Here is a 16453-nt window from a genome sequence, read left to right as displayed (position 1 = left end):
AAGTGATCAGATTCTAGATATATTCTCCAGGTAGAGCTGACAGACTTTGCTGGTGGATGTGGGGTATAAAGAAAAAAGAGTCAAGAACAACTCCAAGATTTTTGGCCTGTGCCACTAGAAAAAAGGAGGCGCCATTTAGGAAGATGGGGAAGACTCAGGAGGAACAGGTTTGGACATGTCAAGTTCGAGAAGAGCAGATGATATCTGGGTGGAGTGGGTGGTTAACAGCACAAGTCTAGAGCTCAGGAAGAGACCAGGCTGGAGACGTAAATTTAGGACTCAAAGGCAATCCAGACGGCATTTAAAGCCTGACACTAGAAGAGATTCCCTCCACTGGGGAGTGAACAGAATCCAGAGAAGATGAGGTCTGAGCACTGTACACTGGGGCACTCCAATACTTAAAGGTTGTTGGCAATTGAACTGTCCTTGGATTGTTATGAAAATGAGAAAACTGATCATGCCTTCATATACGCAGCTTAGCAGACAAAGACTCTCAAATCTTAATATTTTTATTGGGTCTTACCAGATGAAGAAACTGAGGCACAACAAAGCCGTTTGATTAGGGGTGGAGCTTGGATGTGAATTCAGGCAGCTGAACTCCAGAGGCTGCACTTTTCACAACCAATGCTGTTTGCCTCTGACAACATCGGGGTCAAGAACCAGGCTCTGGATCAGACTAATGGCAAGCTTTGGATACTTAAGTGAGTTCTTTAATTTCTCCTTGCTCCAAGTTTATCAGTAATATGGGGATAATGATAGTACTGACCTCACAGAGCTCTGTGAGTGAGATCATCCATACAAAGGCACTCAGCACAGTACCTGGCACATAGTAAACATTCAGTTAATATTAGTCATCATCACTAATAAAACAGAAGGGGAAAGACCTTTCAAAAAGATCCCTTGCAGTTTAAAAATTAGAAACCACAGAATTGAAGTATGCTGTCTCTCTCCAAATCAAAATCATATTAAATACATAAAGAACCTCATTATTCAAGAGGGTCAGTGTGCTTCAGTTTCTTTATCTATGAAGTAGTAAGATAATAACAGTACTCACTTCCTAGGTTTAAAAGACATAAGTGCCCAATACCACATTAGAAGTAATAACAGTAAATTTATCCCAGAATCTCTCTGGAAAGGAGCTGTAGAAGAGAGGGAAATATGGTAGAAGGGCTTGGTAAACAACATACAAAATTGCCTAAAATTTTGCAGTGGCTGGTTCTGTGGTGCAGTGCCTTAAAGCAGTGGCTCTCAGACATTCTGGTCGGCAGACAATTCAAAAGGGCAAGGGACCCTCCAAACTCTGCCTGGTTCTCCAATGATGGATTAATGGACGTGTGAAGCAAATCATTAATTTGGGTCCCAAATTCAAGTACAGATATATCATTTTATAGATATGAATGGGAAATTAACACCCTTTTAGAGCATCTGGCTGGCCTTTCAGAAGCCATTCTGAGACCCCTGGTTTCAAGACACCTTCTTCCACCATACCTGATGGAAGGGAGGCAGAGGGGGCTCAGAGGCTAAAGCACAGGGAGCCTGGTAACATTGCTGGCTTCCACCACCACATCACAAAGACACAGATCTTGACCCTGATTTCTTCCCTCTCACTGCCAGACTTAGAGAGATGTTTTAACCTTTTATTTTGATACACAAACAATTGTTGCTGTTCTGTGCTGCCCCGATCAAAACAAGAGACAAAACACTGCACACCTCTGATCCATTGTGATTTGGAAGTGCATTGTATGAGTGTCCTTTGTTATCGTGACCTTTCATGTGACTTTTGAGACTGTACTGAGTGCTGAATGTTTTCTCACAGCCATTACTGGGGCAGAAAAAGGGTCTTTCACCTGCAAGAATGACAAATAGTGTTAATTTTACCAAAAGTCATTTCACTGGATTAAGACATCTACTTTTCCCTAACAGACGGAAGAAAATATTCTTATGAGGGTTCAGGTAACAGTTGTTATTAAGTTGGATGAATTACACGTTAATCATCTCAGTCCTAAAACTTAATGAAGAGCAAAGCACTGAGAATGGCCTGCTCCTGGGAAGTTTAAAGAGAAGATTAGTTTTTTTCCCAGGTTCTGTTTTTGAGTATCTCTGTATTGGTTTCTTTCTTAAGGCTGGATTCCTGAGTCTAACCTTTAGATCCTTTTCCCTCTGAAAGAAACTCAAACATTATAGGTGAAGGCTACACTGATTAGGCTTGCTCCCTCCATGGAGCTCTACAAATCTCAATGGAAACATAGATGTTTACTGGCTTGACAAAGGTTAAAATAAAAATAAAACTTAGCCTAAACTCACCAGTATGTGTACGGACGTGAGTTTTAAGGTGGTGGCTTGCTGCAAATGCTTTTCCACAGCCATCATGATCACACCTAAATAAGTTGTTTAAACAAAGACAAACAGCAGGCATTAGCCAACAGACCTTTATCTTCATTATCTCTTATAAATACAAACTCAAACTAAAACAAAAGTTCAGAATACTAGGATCAGATCGATGGAATTGGTTTTAGAGATGGGAATGATGACAGGTCCCTAGAAAAGTAAGGTGACAAATCTGGGATCAGAGGGAGCTGATGGCCCAGAGTAAGTATTTCTTGTCCTACAGGTAAGGCACATGTTGAAAGCCTGACAATAAAAGCCTTTTGATGAATTATTTAACAGAATTCTATTGACAAGGAGAGCCCATACGGAAAATCTGCCAGTGCAGTATTAGGAACATCAACAGTGGGTACAGAGGCTCTCAGACCTGCACAGAGCCTGAGATACAACAGTCGAGCGAAATCAGTCCGAACATACTGGCTGTAACGGCTTACCTATAATCTGCAGTGTTGAGATCTACTTCTCTTTTCCTTTCTTGACAACCAAAGCTAGAAGTAATCTACCCCTCCTCAAAACTGCTAAGGCATTTATCTACATGCTTCTTTCACGGCACCTGTCATTTCCAATCTTATTTTATCTCTATGCGTATACACCTGTTATCTGTTCTCTGAGATTGTAAACTCTGAGGGCAGGGTCCATGTGGTTCTTTACATCTGCTATAGTTCTTGCACATAGCAGGTCTTCACTAACTATTTATATGAATGAATGCATTTTTTCATAAGCCAAAATATTTTATTTCTTTAAATAGAAAGCTTCTCTAAAGCATTTTACCTTTTTTTCCCCCCTTAAAGATTTTATTTTTCCTTCTCCCCAAAGTCCCCCGGCACACAGTTGTATATTTTTAGTTGTGGGTCCTTCTAGTTGTGGAATGTGGGATACCGCCTCAGCATGGCTTGATGAGCGGTGCCGTGTCTGCACCCCAGATCCGAACCGGTGAAACTCTGGGCTGCTGAAGCAGAGTACACAAACTCAACCACTCGGCCATGGGGCCGGCCCAAGCATTCTACTTTTTAATTACATGTAATCATTGTGTCTAAAGTCTCATCTAATATTAAAGAAAAATTAGCAGTTTTAATCATCACAAAAATGCACGTGATTGAATAGAAATCAGAGTTCCCTCAAGAGCCCGATGGAACAAAAAAATAACCTAAGCTTCATAGCATCTGGAAGAGTAAGTAACTAAAATCTAAATACTCTTGCTTTTAAAGGGGCCATGACTCAGGAATGCATCTGTAATTTTAAAACACAATTCCATTTAATTGGTGTTTAAGAGTTGACTGTCCCTGAAGACTTTTAAATTCCTTGGTATCCTAACGAGGAGATGAGTGATTTGAGAAGGGAAAGGTAGCAAATTTCATGCCATGAACATAACAGCAATCTCTCCTGCCAAAATCCAAAGACACTGTTTATGGGCAATTTTCCGTAATACATCTATATTATATTTAGAGGGAATCCTTACAAACTGATTTTCTCATTAAAAATGTCACATAATCATCCCCAAGTTGTTTTTGAACCCCTACTGAATGCCCAGAATCATGCTATATGCTGAGCAGAGAAGAAAATAGATGACACAAGTCCTTCCTTAAAGCTTATGCATTTACACATGTATCTATTAAATGTATATATATGTACATATACATAAATTGAAATACATAGATAAAAATGGAGGCTCCTGTATGTCTGTGTATACAACACATGAGATACTACAAAGCAAAAAGTGAACAAGTAACAAAATAAAATACCTGCCCCCCTAGCCTAAGCATTCCTACCCCTCATTTCCCCTCTCGCCTCCCCGCCTCCCACCTTGTTCATACGTATCCTTCCCTCTGTGCTCAAAGCGCTTTGGGCATCTCAGCCTCAGAGACGGTCTGGTTACTCGTGGTTCTTTTCCACCAGACCAAGATTCTCAAGAGGAGAGCCGGTGTCTTAGTACTTCTCCAGCACTGATTAAAGTACCTACCACCTAAGTGAGTTTCAACAATGCGTCTAGAAAATAAAGGGGAAAATGGAGGCAGAAAGGCCGTCATCCACAGAGTAAGGATGCCCTTGGTTCCATCACCACTCCTCCCACCTGCAGTGGTTGGTTATAGCTATCCTGGGGAGAGCTAACACTGCCAAAGAGCTGGTGAAGGGAATTTTCTCTCCACTTTGAAAAATTTTAGCGTACCTCAGGACCCCCAACTGAAACCTAGTCAGCGACAAATAGACAATAGAAAGACCTACCGAAATGGCTTTTCTCCTGTATGGGTTCGAATGTGCTTCCTCAGATCACTGAGTGTGGTGAAGTACTTGCTGCAGCCTTGAGATTCACAGTTAAACGTTTTCCCTGTGTGAAGCCTCTGATGTGCTTTCAGCCTGCAAGATATCCCAGAGAAATTGCCTTTGTGATAATGTACTACACAGCCTCCCCTTGTCAGCTTAATGTCCTTCAGGATCAAGTGCAGAAGAATTCTATATCCATAATAGATGAGTATCCAAAATTGTACGCTCAAAGAGATAGTCAGAGAAGTATACAGCAGAGAGGTATGAGTGTGACTCTGGAGCCAGACTGCCTGCGACTCAAATCCTGGTCCCACCTCCTACTGGATGGGGGACCTGCAGACAGTTAAATAACCTCTCTGTGCTTCCATTTACTCATCAGCTGCCACGAGGATTAGCACTCAGAACAGGGCCTAGCGTACAGTGAGTGCTTTTTAAGTGTAAGCTATTATTATGTTTTTTATTTTACACCCAGCGTTGAAGACTAACGTAAGTCTTCTGATACAAACAGTGGAAAAGAGAAATGGCTAACGAGTGGACCACTCCTCATTTCTCAGGGTAGAAAAAAGTTAATCTTCAAGGTGATGTAGAAAAGAAAATGATAGAAGCCTAGTACCAAGATCCTGAGCCAATGGGAAATATTACCCTGTGCCAAATAATAAAATCCCCGGGACAGAATGTCACTCCAGGAAATACAAATGGAAACACAACGTACTATCATTTTTAACCAACCCAATAAATGTCAATCTCTAAGTAACGAGTTCCTCTAATGCATTTTAAACAGTTGAGCATTGCTGTGCTCTTTGAAGGCCTGAAAGTGAACATCTGTACTGTGCAAGGAGAGAGCGCTCTGCAGTCATGACAAAGCTAGGGTCAGAGGTGGGAGGCACGCTGGGAGAAGATGCAGACCTGTACAGCGTGTTGAAGGCCTTCTCACAGCCCTGCACGTCGCACTCAAATGGCTTCTCCTTCGTGTGCACTCGCACATGGATCCTGAGGCTGTAGGAGGTGAGGAAGGCCTTGCCACAGCCCTCCTGATTACAGACAAAGGTGTACTCTCCTCGGTGAGTCTTCTGGTGGGTGCGCAGGTTGCCTGCTGTGCTGTAGGTGCGGGGACAGCCCTCAAAGGTGCACTGGTACCGCTTTACCTGGCAGACAGAGGAGACCTCATCAACAGGACAGAAGAGCTGCCCAGGGCCTAACTCCCCCCAGAGCTTGGCTCCCAGGAGATGTGGATGACACAAATAGGTTTTTATCATAAATACAGAAAACCACTCCCAACAACAAGGTGGGGACATCTTCCCATCATTCAAATGACACCTGGACTACAAATGAGTAATGGGGAAGAGAGAAGCTTGGAGGCAGGTGAATATTCTAAATGAACAGAAGGGTGTTTTCAGACTCTAGTAAATATCTATCCTCTGGTATGGGCATATACTGTTACAATTGCCTACATTCAAATACAATTTGACTTCGTTTTAAGGCTTGATTAAACACCCTGCCCTCTGGCACTATATCTTGATGGGAACTGACCAATGTTAAATTAAGCCTAAAACAACCTGAAATTTACATACTCAGTCACATATATACTAGCATGGTTTCCCCTGCATGTTTCCTTTCTTTTTTTTTTTCAAGCTTTTTCTCCCCAAATCCCCCCCGTACATAGTTGTATATTTCAGTTGTGGGTCCTTCCAGTTGCGGCATGTGGGACGCCACCTCAACATGGCCTCATGAGTGGTGCCATGTCCACGCCCAGGATCTGAACTGGTGAAACCCTGGGCCACTGAAGCAGAGCACATGAACTTAACCACATGGCCATGGGGCTGGCCCCTCCCCTGAAATGTTTTCTTGTTGTTGTTGCCTTTTTTGTTTTTTGGTGAGGAAGATAGGCCCTGAGCCAACAGTTGTTGTTAATCTTCCTCTTTTTTTTTTTTTTTTTCGCTTGAGGAAGATTGTCCCTGAACTAACATCTGTGCCAATCTTCCCTTATTTTGTATGTGGGAGACTGCCACAGCATGGCTTGATGAGTGGTGTGTAGGTCTGTGCCCAGGATCTGAACCTGCGAATTCCAGGCCACCAAAGCAGAGTGCACAAACTTAACCACTACGCCACCAGGCCGGTTCCACCACTGTATATTTTCAAGTCCAAAATGAAAATAATGTATCAAGAATTTCTCAGACTATTTGGCAGTATGACATTTCTCAAACTGCTGGCCTCTTGGTTTCCTTTCCCCACCAAACTTCTTGAGAGGGTAGTATACACGTATGCCTCCATTTCCCTCAATGTCCACGTATTCCTTAACCACTTGGCAAGCTGACTTCACTATACAAAGCTATTCTCTTGAACTTCCTGGTGGTCAAACTCTTTCATCCTTCCCCATTTTCCTTCACTACTTGCAAAAATATCTCATCGATGATGCCCTCTCCTTCTGAAAACTTGTTCTTCACAAAAAACCCCAGTAATTTCGTGGAGCTCTCCTTATCTTCTTCTCTGAGCCAGTCCTTTCCTTCACCCGCCAATGTAGACTTATTCCAGAACGTGTCTCTCATCTCCACATTTTCCCCGCCTCCACCCTGGTGCAGGGGAAGCAGCACTAGACTTGGCTGCAGGAGACGGAATTCTGGCACTCATGCTCAAGCCTTTGAACGAGTCACTTCACTTCTCTGAACTTCAGCTTCTTTATTTCTACAATGCTAATATTAACGCCTGCCCTGTCTGTCTCATGGTCCTTTGAGTGGGACAAAATGAGATAAAACATTTGTGAAAATACTTTGGGTGCTAGTATTGTCTACTCTTCAGCTTTAGTGAACATCTTCATGCTTTAATCTGGACCTTTCTCCAAAGCTTCAATCCTTATCTCTGACTACACTACTGGTATTCATTCAACAGTTACTGAACTGCTATGTCCTAGTCAACAAGCTAGATACCACAGATAAAAAAGTACACAAGACAAAAATCTCTGCTTTTACAGAGCACTGGTTTTAAGGAGGCAGACAGGCATAGATTATTATACACTGTGCTGAGCCTGACAACACATACATACCCAACGTGCTTGGGGAGCATAAAAAAGGGAAACCCAACCACTCTCAGAAAGACTGGAAATCAGTGAAGGCTCAGAAGCTGAGGGACTCTCTCTGAACTGAGGGCGGCTTTTTTTTGCTTTCAGTTTGCCTATTTTTTTAGGGATAAACTGAAAAGCTGTTCCTCAGACAAACCAGGAAAAGAGGGCATTCGAGAAAGAGGTAACACCTTGGGAACTGCATGGAGAGATGAATGAGTGCGCTGGTGCCACACACTGGTACCACTATATGTTGTGCTGAACCACAAACACACCTGTAATATGGGAGAGGTTGGAGGGAGAAGAATCTAGAAAATAAGGCCAAGCCTCCTTAGTCAAGCTATGGAGTAGAGGAATAGGACAATGGGGAGCCAGCAGCAGGTTTTAACCAAGATAGCAACACCAGCAGATCTGGGGTTTAGGAGACATCATTCTTGTAGCCTTGGGGAGGACGGACTGGAAGGGTAAGAGAGTAGAAGGGGTAGAGATTAAGAGAAGAGGGGCAACAGTCCAGGAGAGAGATGAGAAGAATCTGAACCAGGAAGTGACAGTGGACATTCTGAGAGCTGAAGCCGCAGAAATTAAAGGGGGAGAAATAACCAGCTGTAGTGACAACTGGGCGCCAAGGAGTGGAAGGGGTCGGGGAGAGGCAAAGTCGAGATCAACTCCCAAGATTATGGCCTGAATGACTAAATAGACGGTCACACTACCAATCTGGGGCTGGATAGGGGGTGGGAGAGAGATGATAAGTTGAGATGCTGCCAGGACTTCCAGGTGGAAAGGTCTAGTAGACAGTCAGACATATAGGCTAGAAGATAAAAGGACAGTCTATGGCAGGAGTCTTTTGTACACAGATAACAGCTGCCTTTCCCTGTCCACAGGCAGGCTCAGGTTCAAGCCCCAGCTCTGCCACTTACTGTGCAACTTTGGGGAAATTATTTAAGCTCACTAAGCTGCACTTTCCTTATATATAACATAGAGGAAACAAATCTATCGTTTTAGGGTTGTTGTAAGGATTAGGAATAATCTATATAAAGCATTTAAATACAGTGACTGGCATATAGTAGGTACTCAGTAAAATAATAGCTCTTATTAGAGGACAAAGGACAGACCCCTGAAAGTAACCAATGTTTAAGGTACTGGCAAAATAAGAGAAGCCACTGATGGTGAGTAGGAGAAAGGGTCAAGGAGACAGGAAGAGAAGCAAAGGAGAACGATGTCACAGAAGCCAACAAAAAAAGGGTCTCAAGGAAAAGAGAATGATCAAAATGTTAAATGTCAGAGAAAACATGGAAGATAAGGACTGAGGAAACTACTGGATTCAGCAGCTAGGCATTCACTGCTGACTTAGCAAGACTAGTTTAACGGACTGCTGGGGTCAGAAGTCTGGATTAAGGGGAATGAGTGACAGGGAGTGTGAAGGTAGAGACTAGAGATGGGGAGCAGCACCAAATGGGGGCTTTTGAGTTGATGCAGTTTTTATTTTTTTAAGTAGGATAGATCTGAGCACATTTGGGAGGAGAAAGGTCCTGGAAGAAGAGAAGCTGAGGATCTGGGGAGGAACACAAAAAGAAAGCGATATTTAAAAGCCCGGGTGGAGGGAAGAGCCTCAGGTAGGAAGAGGGACATTCAGTTTCAGAGAACAGAGGACCTGGGATAAGGACGGGTGTGACTCAAGGGTGGACAAGGTTTCTGTAAAGGGCCAAATAGTAAGTATTTTAGGCTCTGCGGGCCATGCAGTCTCTGTTACAATAACTCAACTCTGCTGCTCTATGTGAAAGTAGCCAGAGACAACACATAAATGGACAAGCCAGCCTGTGCTCCAAAAACACTTTATTTATGGACATTGAAATTTGAAGTTCATATCATTTTCATAGATCATGAAATGCTGTTGTTTGATTTTCTAAAAAATCATTTAAAAATGTAAAAACTCTTCTACAAAAACAGGTATCTGGATGGATCTGGCTTGCGGGCCATAGTTTGCCAACCCCTAAAACTTGTGGGGGTGGGGAGGGAGGGGCCCTGACTCCTCCCGTCTCCCCTCCCACTCCTTCTCTCATCTGTCCAACCCCCAGGAAGATCTTGCACAAGTCTGTAGGTTCCTCAGGCCAGGGCTCTCCCGCTCATTCATTCCTCGCCCTGCCAGCGCCACACGGGAGGAGCTTCATCAACACCTGTTACTGACCCACTAGCCCAGGCACTGTCGCGTCTCAGTGCCTCGTTCTGAAGCCAATCACTGCCAGATTTATTCTACAACAGCGTGCTGCAGGTGCCGTCTCTCTGCTCAAACGATAAAGTCCCAGTTCCTTAGCGTGATAGTCAAGGTCCTTCCCAGGGGCCCTTCCACCTTCTATCACATTACTGCCTGACCATCCGGCAGGAGGCTCTGTCCAGGCCCACAGGCAACAGACACCCTTCCCTAATTGCAGCGCTGAACTCCTACTTGCCCGCCTTTGCTCGCTCCTCTCTTCTACTGGAAATGCCTTGCTCCTTCTTCGCTTTTCCGAAGCTCTCTCTTCCTTCAGTTTCAGTCCCACCACCTCCAAGGCCCTCCACAATTACTCCAGGTCTAAGCGACAGTGCCGTTTTCCGAATTCCAACAATAGTTAACTACAGCACTCATTCGACACTTAGCTTACACTGTTAATTACCCTCTCATGCATATATCCTGATTTCCCAACAAGACTAAAAACCTCTTTGGTTCTGCCAGATAGAGTTTCAAAATAATCACTGACCAGGAAGAATGGGGACTGTGCATGCTGCAATAAAGGCGTCTACATGTCTCAACCAAAGAGTTTATGATAATGACGAATGATAAGAGCAAAACTTCATTCTCAAGATGCTACAGCAGTTGATAACTTTATAGGTAACAGTGCAATCAATAATTAACTACCCCTCCCTGTCTCCCTGCCCTGCCAACCCCTACTCCCATCCAGGTATTTTTACTTGGCCAGTTCAAGCTTCCATTAAATGCTCCTTCCTCAAGAAACTTTTCCCTGACTGACCCCTACCCCCACCTCAAAGCAGAATAAGTCTCCTTATTATAGTTTCTCATAGCTTCCTGTGTTTCTTTAAAGCACATGATACCATTACAATTAAATAATTACACAACTAAACAATTTACATCATTATCTATTTAGTTGTTAGGCACAGCAGTAGCTGGAAAACAGGAGGCACTAGATAAATATTTGTTGAGTTGGACCAATAAAGGGCTACTCTTTAGTTGGACTACAGGCTCCATGAGAGCAGGGACCTTGTCTGTCTTGTTCAGTGCCACAGCCTTGGGGACTAGCCTTCTGGGGAAGTGGCACTCGATGATTCATATTTGTTGAACGAAGGAATGAATGACTAAACAAACACAACAAAACCAGCAGGATTTCATGCTGAGGAAAGTAATGACACGGACTGTAAGTGCCAAGTGACAAAGGAAGAGAGTCTCAAGGAGGAGGGTCGACCAGGTCCAATGCAGCAGAGATGGCTGACAAAGCATTTCTTGGGTTCAGTCGACTCGCGAGACCACAACTGCCCCAGTGAGACTAGCTTCACTGGAGGGGCAGGAACAGAAGCCAGAATGTAACAGGCCGAGAAGGCGGGGAGAAGGAACTGGAGACAATGAACATCACTACTCTTTCAGGAAGCTTAGCTGAAGACAGAGAGAGAGGAGACACAGAGAGGAGAGGGCACACGCTGGGGAAGGGATTTATATTTAAAGGTGGGAGAGACGGCTGACAGTGAAAGCAAATGCCTGCTCCCCCATAATATCCGAATAACTGAATACTCTCTCACCCCATCTGGAGGGAGGCAGTAAATGGAAGTCACTACTCTGTGTCTTTCAGAATCGTTTGTAAATAACACCAAGTTTCACAAAAAGGGAAAACTAAACCTCCTCAAACTGGATCAGAACGGGAAGTTGCAAAAAACGTGTAAGTTTTCATGGTTACATAGAGGATGTATTGCGACATTTGGTAGACTTAAAAGGTTAAAGGTTTATCATGCATGCATTTAAAAAATTATGTTCCAGGGATTATATTGTCCCAGGTGCTAGGAATTAAAAAAAAAAAATAGCCCCCGCTCTCGAGGAGCTCAAAGTCAAGAGGAGAATCAAACAAATAAACAGACAAGAACAATATGGTATGACAAGCTGTACTGACAATGGATGTCAGAATATAGAGAAATACAGAGAAAAAGCATCTAACTTAGACTTGGGGATAACTACAAAAGGATTCTCGAAGGAGGTGATGCCCAAGCCGAAGTTAAAGAACTTGAGGGAGAGGTGACACATAACTAATTATCGAAATTAATTAGTGTAATATGAACATAATGACGCTGAAGATTTCACTGGATAATAAAGAAAACTCCTTTCCCCCAAAAAGCTTAAGCATTGCATCACTTTAATTTTCCTCTGTGGCCACAGACAGCTGTCCAGTACTAAGTTAAGGAGTTCGGAGAAAGCACAGGGGTCTAACGGTAGCAATGGGCAGGAAGCAGGAGCTTTCAGAGAACTGATGTTGACTTACAACGTGTTCTGAGTAGTTCTAGAATAGAGAAATATTTGACAAAGACGATTGCCCTGTTAAGTCAACAGAATCAGAGAAGGAAAGTGAATGAGATAAGGAAAAACAAGAAAATTAAACACTGGTACTCTAGGAGACAAAAGCTTTAAAAAATTCAGAAAAGAAAAAAGTCTGGGTTTCTGCTGGAGGGAAAAGACATGAGACTGGGAGAACTAGATTCCACACGCCAACGGCCGCACACTCAGGAAGGACGGGGGCCTCTGATTCTGAGCACCCAGCACAGGGACATTCTCACCAACCAATGACTGGCCTGGCTGTTCTGGCCGTAGGAGCTGCCCTCTCCTCCTCATCACCAGGGACTTCCCTTCCATTTCTCCATACCAACTCTGTTCCCATGCCAGCACTGATCTCATCTCTCCTCCTCCATAGTGTGCAACCAAAGAGCTCCCAGAAGAAATACCAGAGCTCAGAACCGACCTCGTTTCTTACTTGCCATTGCCCCCCACGAGAGCTGAATTCATACAGCTGTTTCCACACTTTAACCCTCTACCCTTATAGAACTAATGCCATCCTGCTGCTCCTCACTGCTCAGCGTTCTCCACAGCTGACAGGTCTCAGGGTCTGGTTCTCCCCTCTGTCTTTGCGAAGATGGTATGTTAGGATAGAAAAGCACTGGCTTTGGCATCTAGAAAGTCTTCAGTTTAAATCTCAGTTCTATCACTTGCTAGTTGTATGTTTCTAAGCCTCAGTTTTCTAGTCTGTAAAATGAGAGCTAACAGTACGTATTTTATAAAATTGTTATAAAAATGAAAGGCAAAACTATCTTAAAGCCCTGACACAGTGACGAGTACATAGTAGGCACTCAACAGGTGCTAGCTCTCTCACCCTCCCCTCACTGCCACTACCAGCATAGCAGGAGTCTTCACTCTCGAGCTCTACAAGCCCTCAGCCTTGCCAGGTGCCTCAACTGCCCACCATGGAGTAACTGTGGGTGGCCTGGTGCTAAGGAAGTCAAAGGGAGGCACGTGTGACAGCAGACGCTTACCTGTGGCGGCGGGTGGTGTTCAGAGACCCCCTGCTGTAGGACCACACACCTGTTCTCATTTTAAAACACAGTTATAAATGGTGGCTCACATTCCACGTTAACACACGGTCCAGCTAGGTAGGGGTTACGGGATTTCTGTAGGCTGTCCTGCAACTCAACCACCATTTATCACCTTGTTTTAAGGGGAACGTGCTTCCCAAAGAGTTCCTAACAGAGACCATTTGAACCTCTTCTTACACCGTACCTCCTTCAAGAATCATGGGGCCTACAAGGAAGAGAAGGTAAATGAACATCCACTGAACCACCACGACACACCAGACACTACGCTAAATGTTTTATACACACTGTTGTATATTTATAGATGAATAACTCTCATTTAATCTCCACAAAATGCAATGGGATATTTTTATTTCAATTTTACAAAAGAGGAAACAGAGCAGCTTGCCCAAGGCCATGCAGCATATTCCAAAACAAAAATGGAAGCTAGGTCTAAATTATCCCTTTGCACATCACAGAAGAAACCGTTTAAGAATAAGCTTGATTTAAGTAGGAGAAAAACATTAAAATTCTAGTTATTTCTCCAATGTTCTACAATAGCAAAATTTCAGCAATACCCAAGAGATACAGCCAATATAAAATTAAATTTGAGGCCTGTTACTCCTGCAGCACTATGCTAGAAAACCAATATGTACACAAAACAACCCCTGTCCCTCGTCCAGGCCAGTGGGCCTTGGTGATGGAAATGCTGATGGCTGCAGAGAGGGACACGGCACACATGCAGGTGTGCAGGGGACAGCGCTAAAACAGCTTCATCTGGTGGCACATGGAAAGTGCTTCCGGCCCTGGATTCCCGCAGAACCTGGCACATATATCTCTAGCAGTCTCCCTACTAGATTCCAAGCCCCTCAGGGCAGGGACTGTTTCTTTGTCCTTCCTGATATTTGACAAAAATACACACTCAATAAGTAAAAGCTTGTGTATAGAATGAATGGATCCTTAACACCAGAATTTCAAGCAGAAACAGTCTCTCTCTGTCCTCGTTCTGAATGGCAAGTCCGTGGGAGTTCAGAAGGAACCTGTGAGAAAATGTAATCACAGTTTGCAAAGACTAAAAGTGAGTGGCTCCCCTCTGGGAGAGTCCACAACATCCTGGTTTGTCTGAGTGGATCATTCCTCTGCCTAAGGGACTGGTAATGAGTAATGCCATTGGAACTAGGTCTCCCGAAGTAAAGGACACATTGCAAAAAGGCTCCAAGACACTGGAATCAAAATTTTTCCCCTTATTCTTACACTTAAAATTTGTCACAGTAAAAAAAAAGAAGTTTCCTTTTGGAGTGTCACTGACCAATAGAGCAAGCAGTCTAGTTCATAAAGCATCACTGTTAAGTGCTTCTTGGTAGAAAAAGACATTCTTTCTTTATCAATGCACTGGAATACCTTGGGGCAACATGAAGAACGTATCTCGTATAGGATTCTGGGTTTCTTCAGACTTCTGGCCAAGTATGCAGGAGAAAAGTGGCAAGGTCAGTTAGCCACGGGGGGTACATGACGTTCACCAATGTGGTTCAAACACAGGTGGATAAACAGGATGACAGTCCTGGCACATTCTCAGGAAGGGCACAGAAGCAACCAAGTTTGGAAACCATGGACTGAGTGAACCAACTAAAGGAAACACAGCTGCTTAGAAACAAGGAGCAGAAAGGTATTGAAGGAACAAAGCTTAAGAAGGCTGACCTTGCACAGAATAACGGTATTTTGATTGGAAATTTCTCAAAGCTACCAAATCAACAGGTAGAGGGTAGGAAAAGAGCAAGTGTGAGAATGAGATACGTGAAATTAGAGTCAGCATAACCAGTGGCCCTGTGGAAGGAGAACACACTATCTGGAGCAAGGTTCTGGCTGGTTTATTTTTGCGCAAGAAAAGCATGAGGAAAAAAATGAAGTAATAGGTAAGCCAACTACACACTATAGGAAACAATGGAACAATCCGGGGTAAACAGGAAAATCAGGCCAAAATCTGACTCAGAAAATAAGCTGCTTAGGAAGCTAAGATGCCGAACTAGTTATCAAATGATGTGATTTCTCAAGACTAACACCTGGGCACGGAGATGGAGAAAAGGACCAAGTTCAGAAAAAAAGGGGGGAGGCAGTACGGAAATCAGGAAGAGTGCTATCAAAGAGTCATAAACATTGGCCTCTTCGGGCCAATTAACTGGATTTAAATGCCAGAGAAATAAAATCACTGTCAAAGTACAAGCTAAGGCGAGATGGTGCCTCAGAAAGGCAAGGCTCCTGAACGCCCAGGCATCCAGCAAGATCTTCAGAGACCGAAAGCCACTGCTGCTTCTCTCTCAGTCCCCAACTAACCCCACACCTAGTGATTTCAAGACTAGTTTACAGAATCTTCCATGTAGGTCTCATGGATAGAATGCGAAAACGTGGTGGGAGGAAAGGACAGTGAGCTAAATCCACAGGAGACTGAAGAGGGTGCTCATCGCACTCTTGACCTTGTCCTATTCAACATGGTTACTAATGACCTGAAGACATGAACAGTAAACCAGCCCTGCTAGTAGTACAGAGTGGGAAAGTGACAGCTAACATCACCGATTGCGTAATCGTCCCCTCCCTCCCATCTCCTCCTTTTCTGCCTACATCAGCACTTCCTAAAATGTGCTCCACAAAACAGTGACCTTGGAAACGAGACCTGAAAAATGGCTTCCCAAGTTCAAAACACTTGGAGAATTCTCCATTTCCTTCCTTTTTAGTTATTAGTACATCAAAAGCTCTGAGAAATCCTGGAAGAAATGAACCTCTGTCTTGATTTAACTTAATGTTTCCCAAACATTTGCTCTTGAAACATTTCCACATGGCACTCACTAACTGAGGATGGCCTAAAATTTAGGCCCTAAGCCATGTTCAAATTTTCTGTGCTAAAAAAATGATTCAGTCCCCTTGAGTTACTACTGCTTCATCACTCTTCTTCCTTCAACTATTATATTAAAAAAAAAAAAACCTCTGACACTTCCTGTCTCCTGTTTCCTCACTACCCACACACTTCTCCATCACTCGAAATCTGGCTTCAGCCCCCAGCGCTCCACTGAAAGTCTTCTCATGATGGGATCAGCTGCACAGACAGCAGAACTAATGGCTTCTCTTTGACCCCTCTATCCCTCCGCAGGGTCATAGATGACT

The 16453-nt window shown here is 43.7% G+C and overlaps 1 protein-coding gene across 2 annotated transcripts in view; it reads right to left on the bottom strand.

Moving 5' to 3' along the window:
* Positions 1-16453, bottom strand: part of MTF1 (metal regulatory transcription factor 1) — a 40029-nt gene that overhangs the window by 18550 nt on the left and 5026 nt on the right. For both annotated transcript variants that reach the window (XM_008517890.2, XM_008517891.2), the window contains exons 3-6: positions 5554-5792; positions 4609-4740; positions 2305-2378; positions 1711-1847 (exon numbers count right to left, since the gene is read on the bottom strand). In XM_008517890.2, coding sequence (XP_008516112.2) covers positions 1711-1847; positions 2305-2378; positions 4609-4740; positions 5554-5792 — 582 coding nt within the window. The remainder of the gene's footprint in view (positions 1-1710; positions 1848-2304; positions 2379-4608; positions 4741-5553; positions 5793-16453) is intronic.

The sequence above is a fragment of the Equus przewalskii genome, chromosome 2 (assembly GCF_037783145.1).
Source record: "Equus przewalskii isolate Varuska chromosome 2, EquPr2, whole genome shotgun sequence".
NCBI lineage: Eukaryota > Metazoa > Chordata > Mammalia > Perissodactyla > Equidae > Equus > Equus przewalskii.
This window is presented reverse-complemented; position numbering and strand designations above follow the sequence as displayed.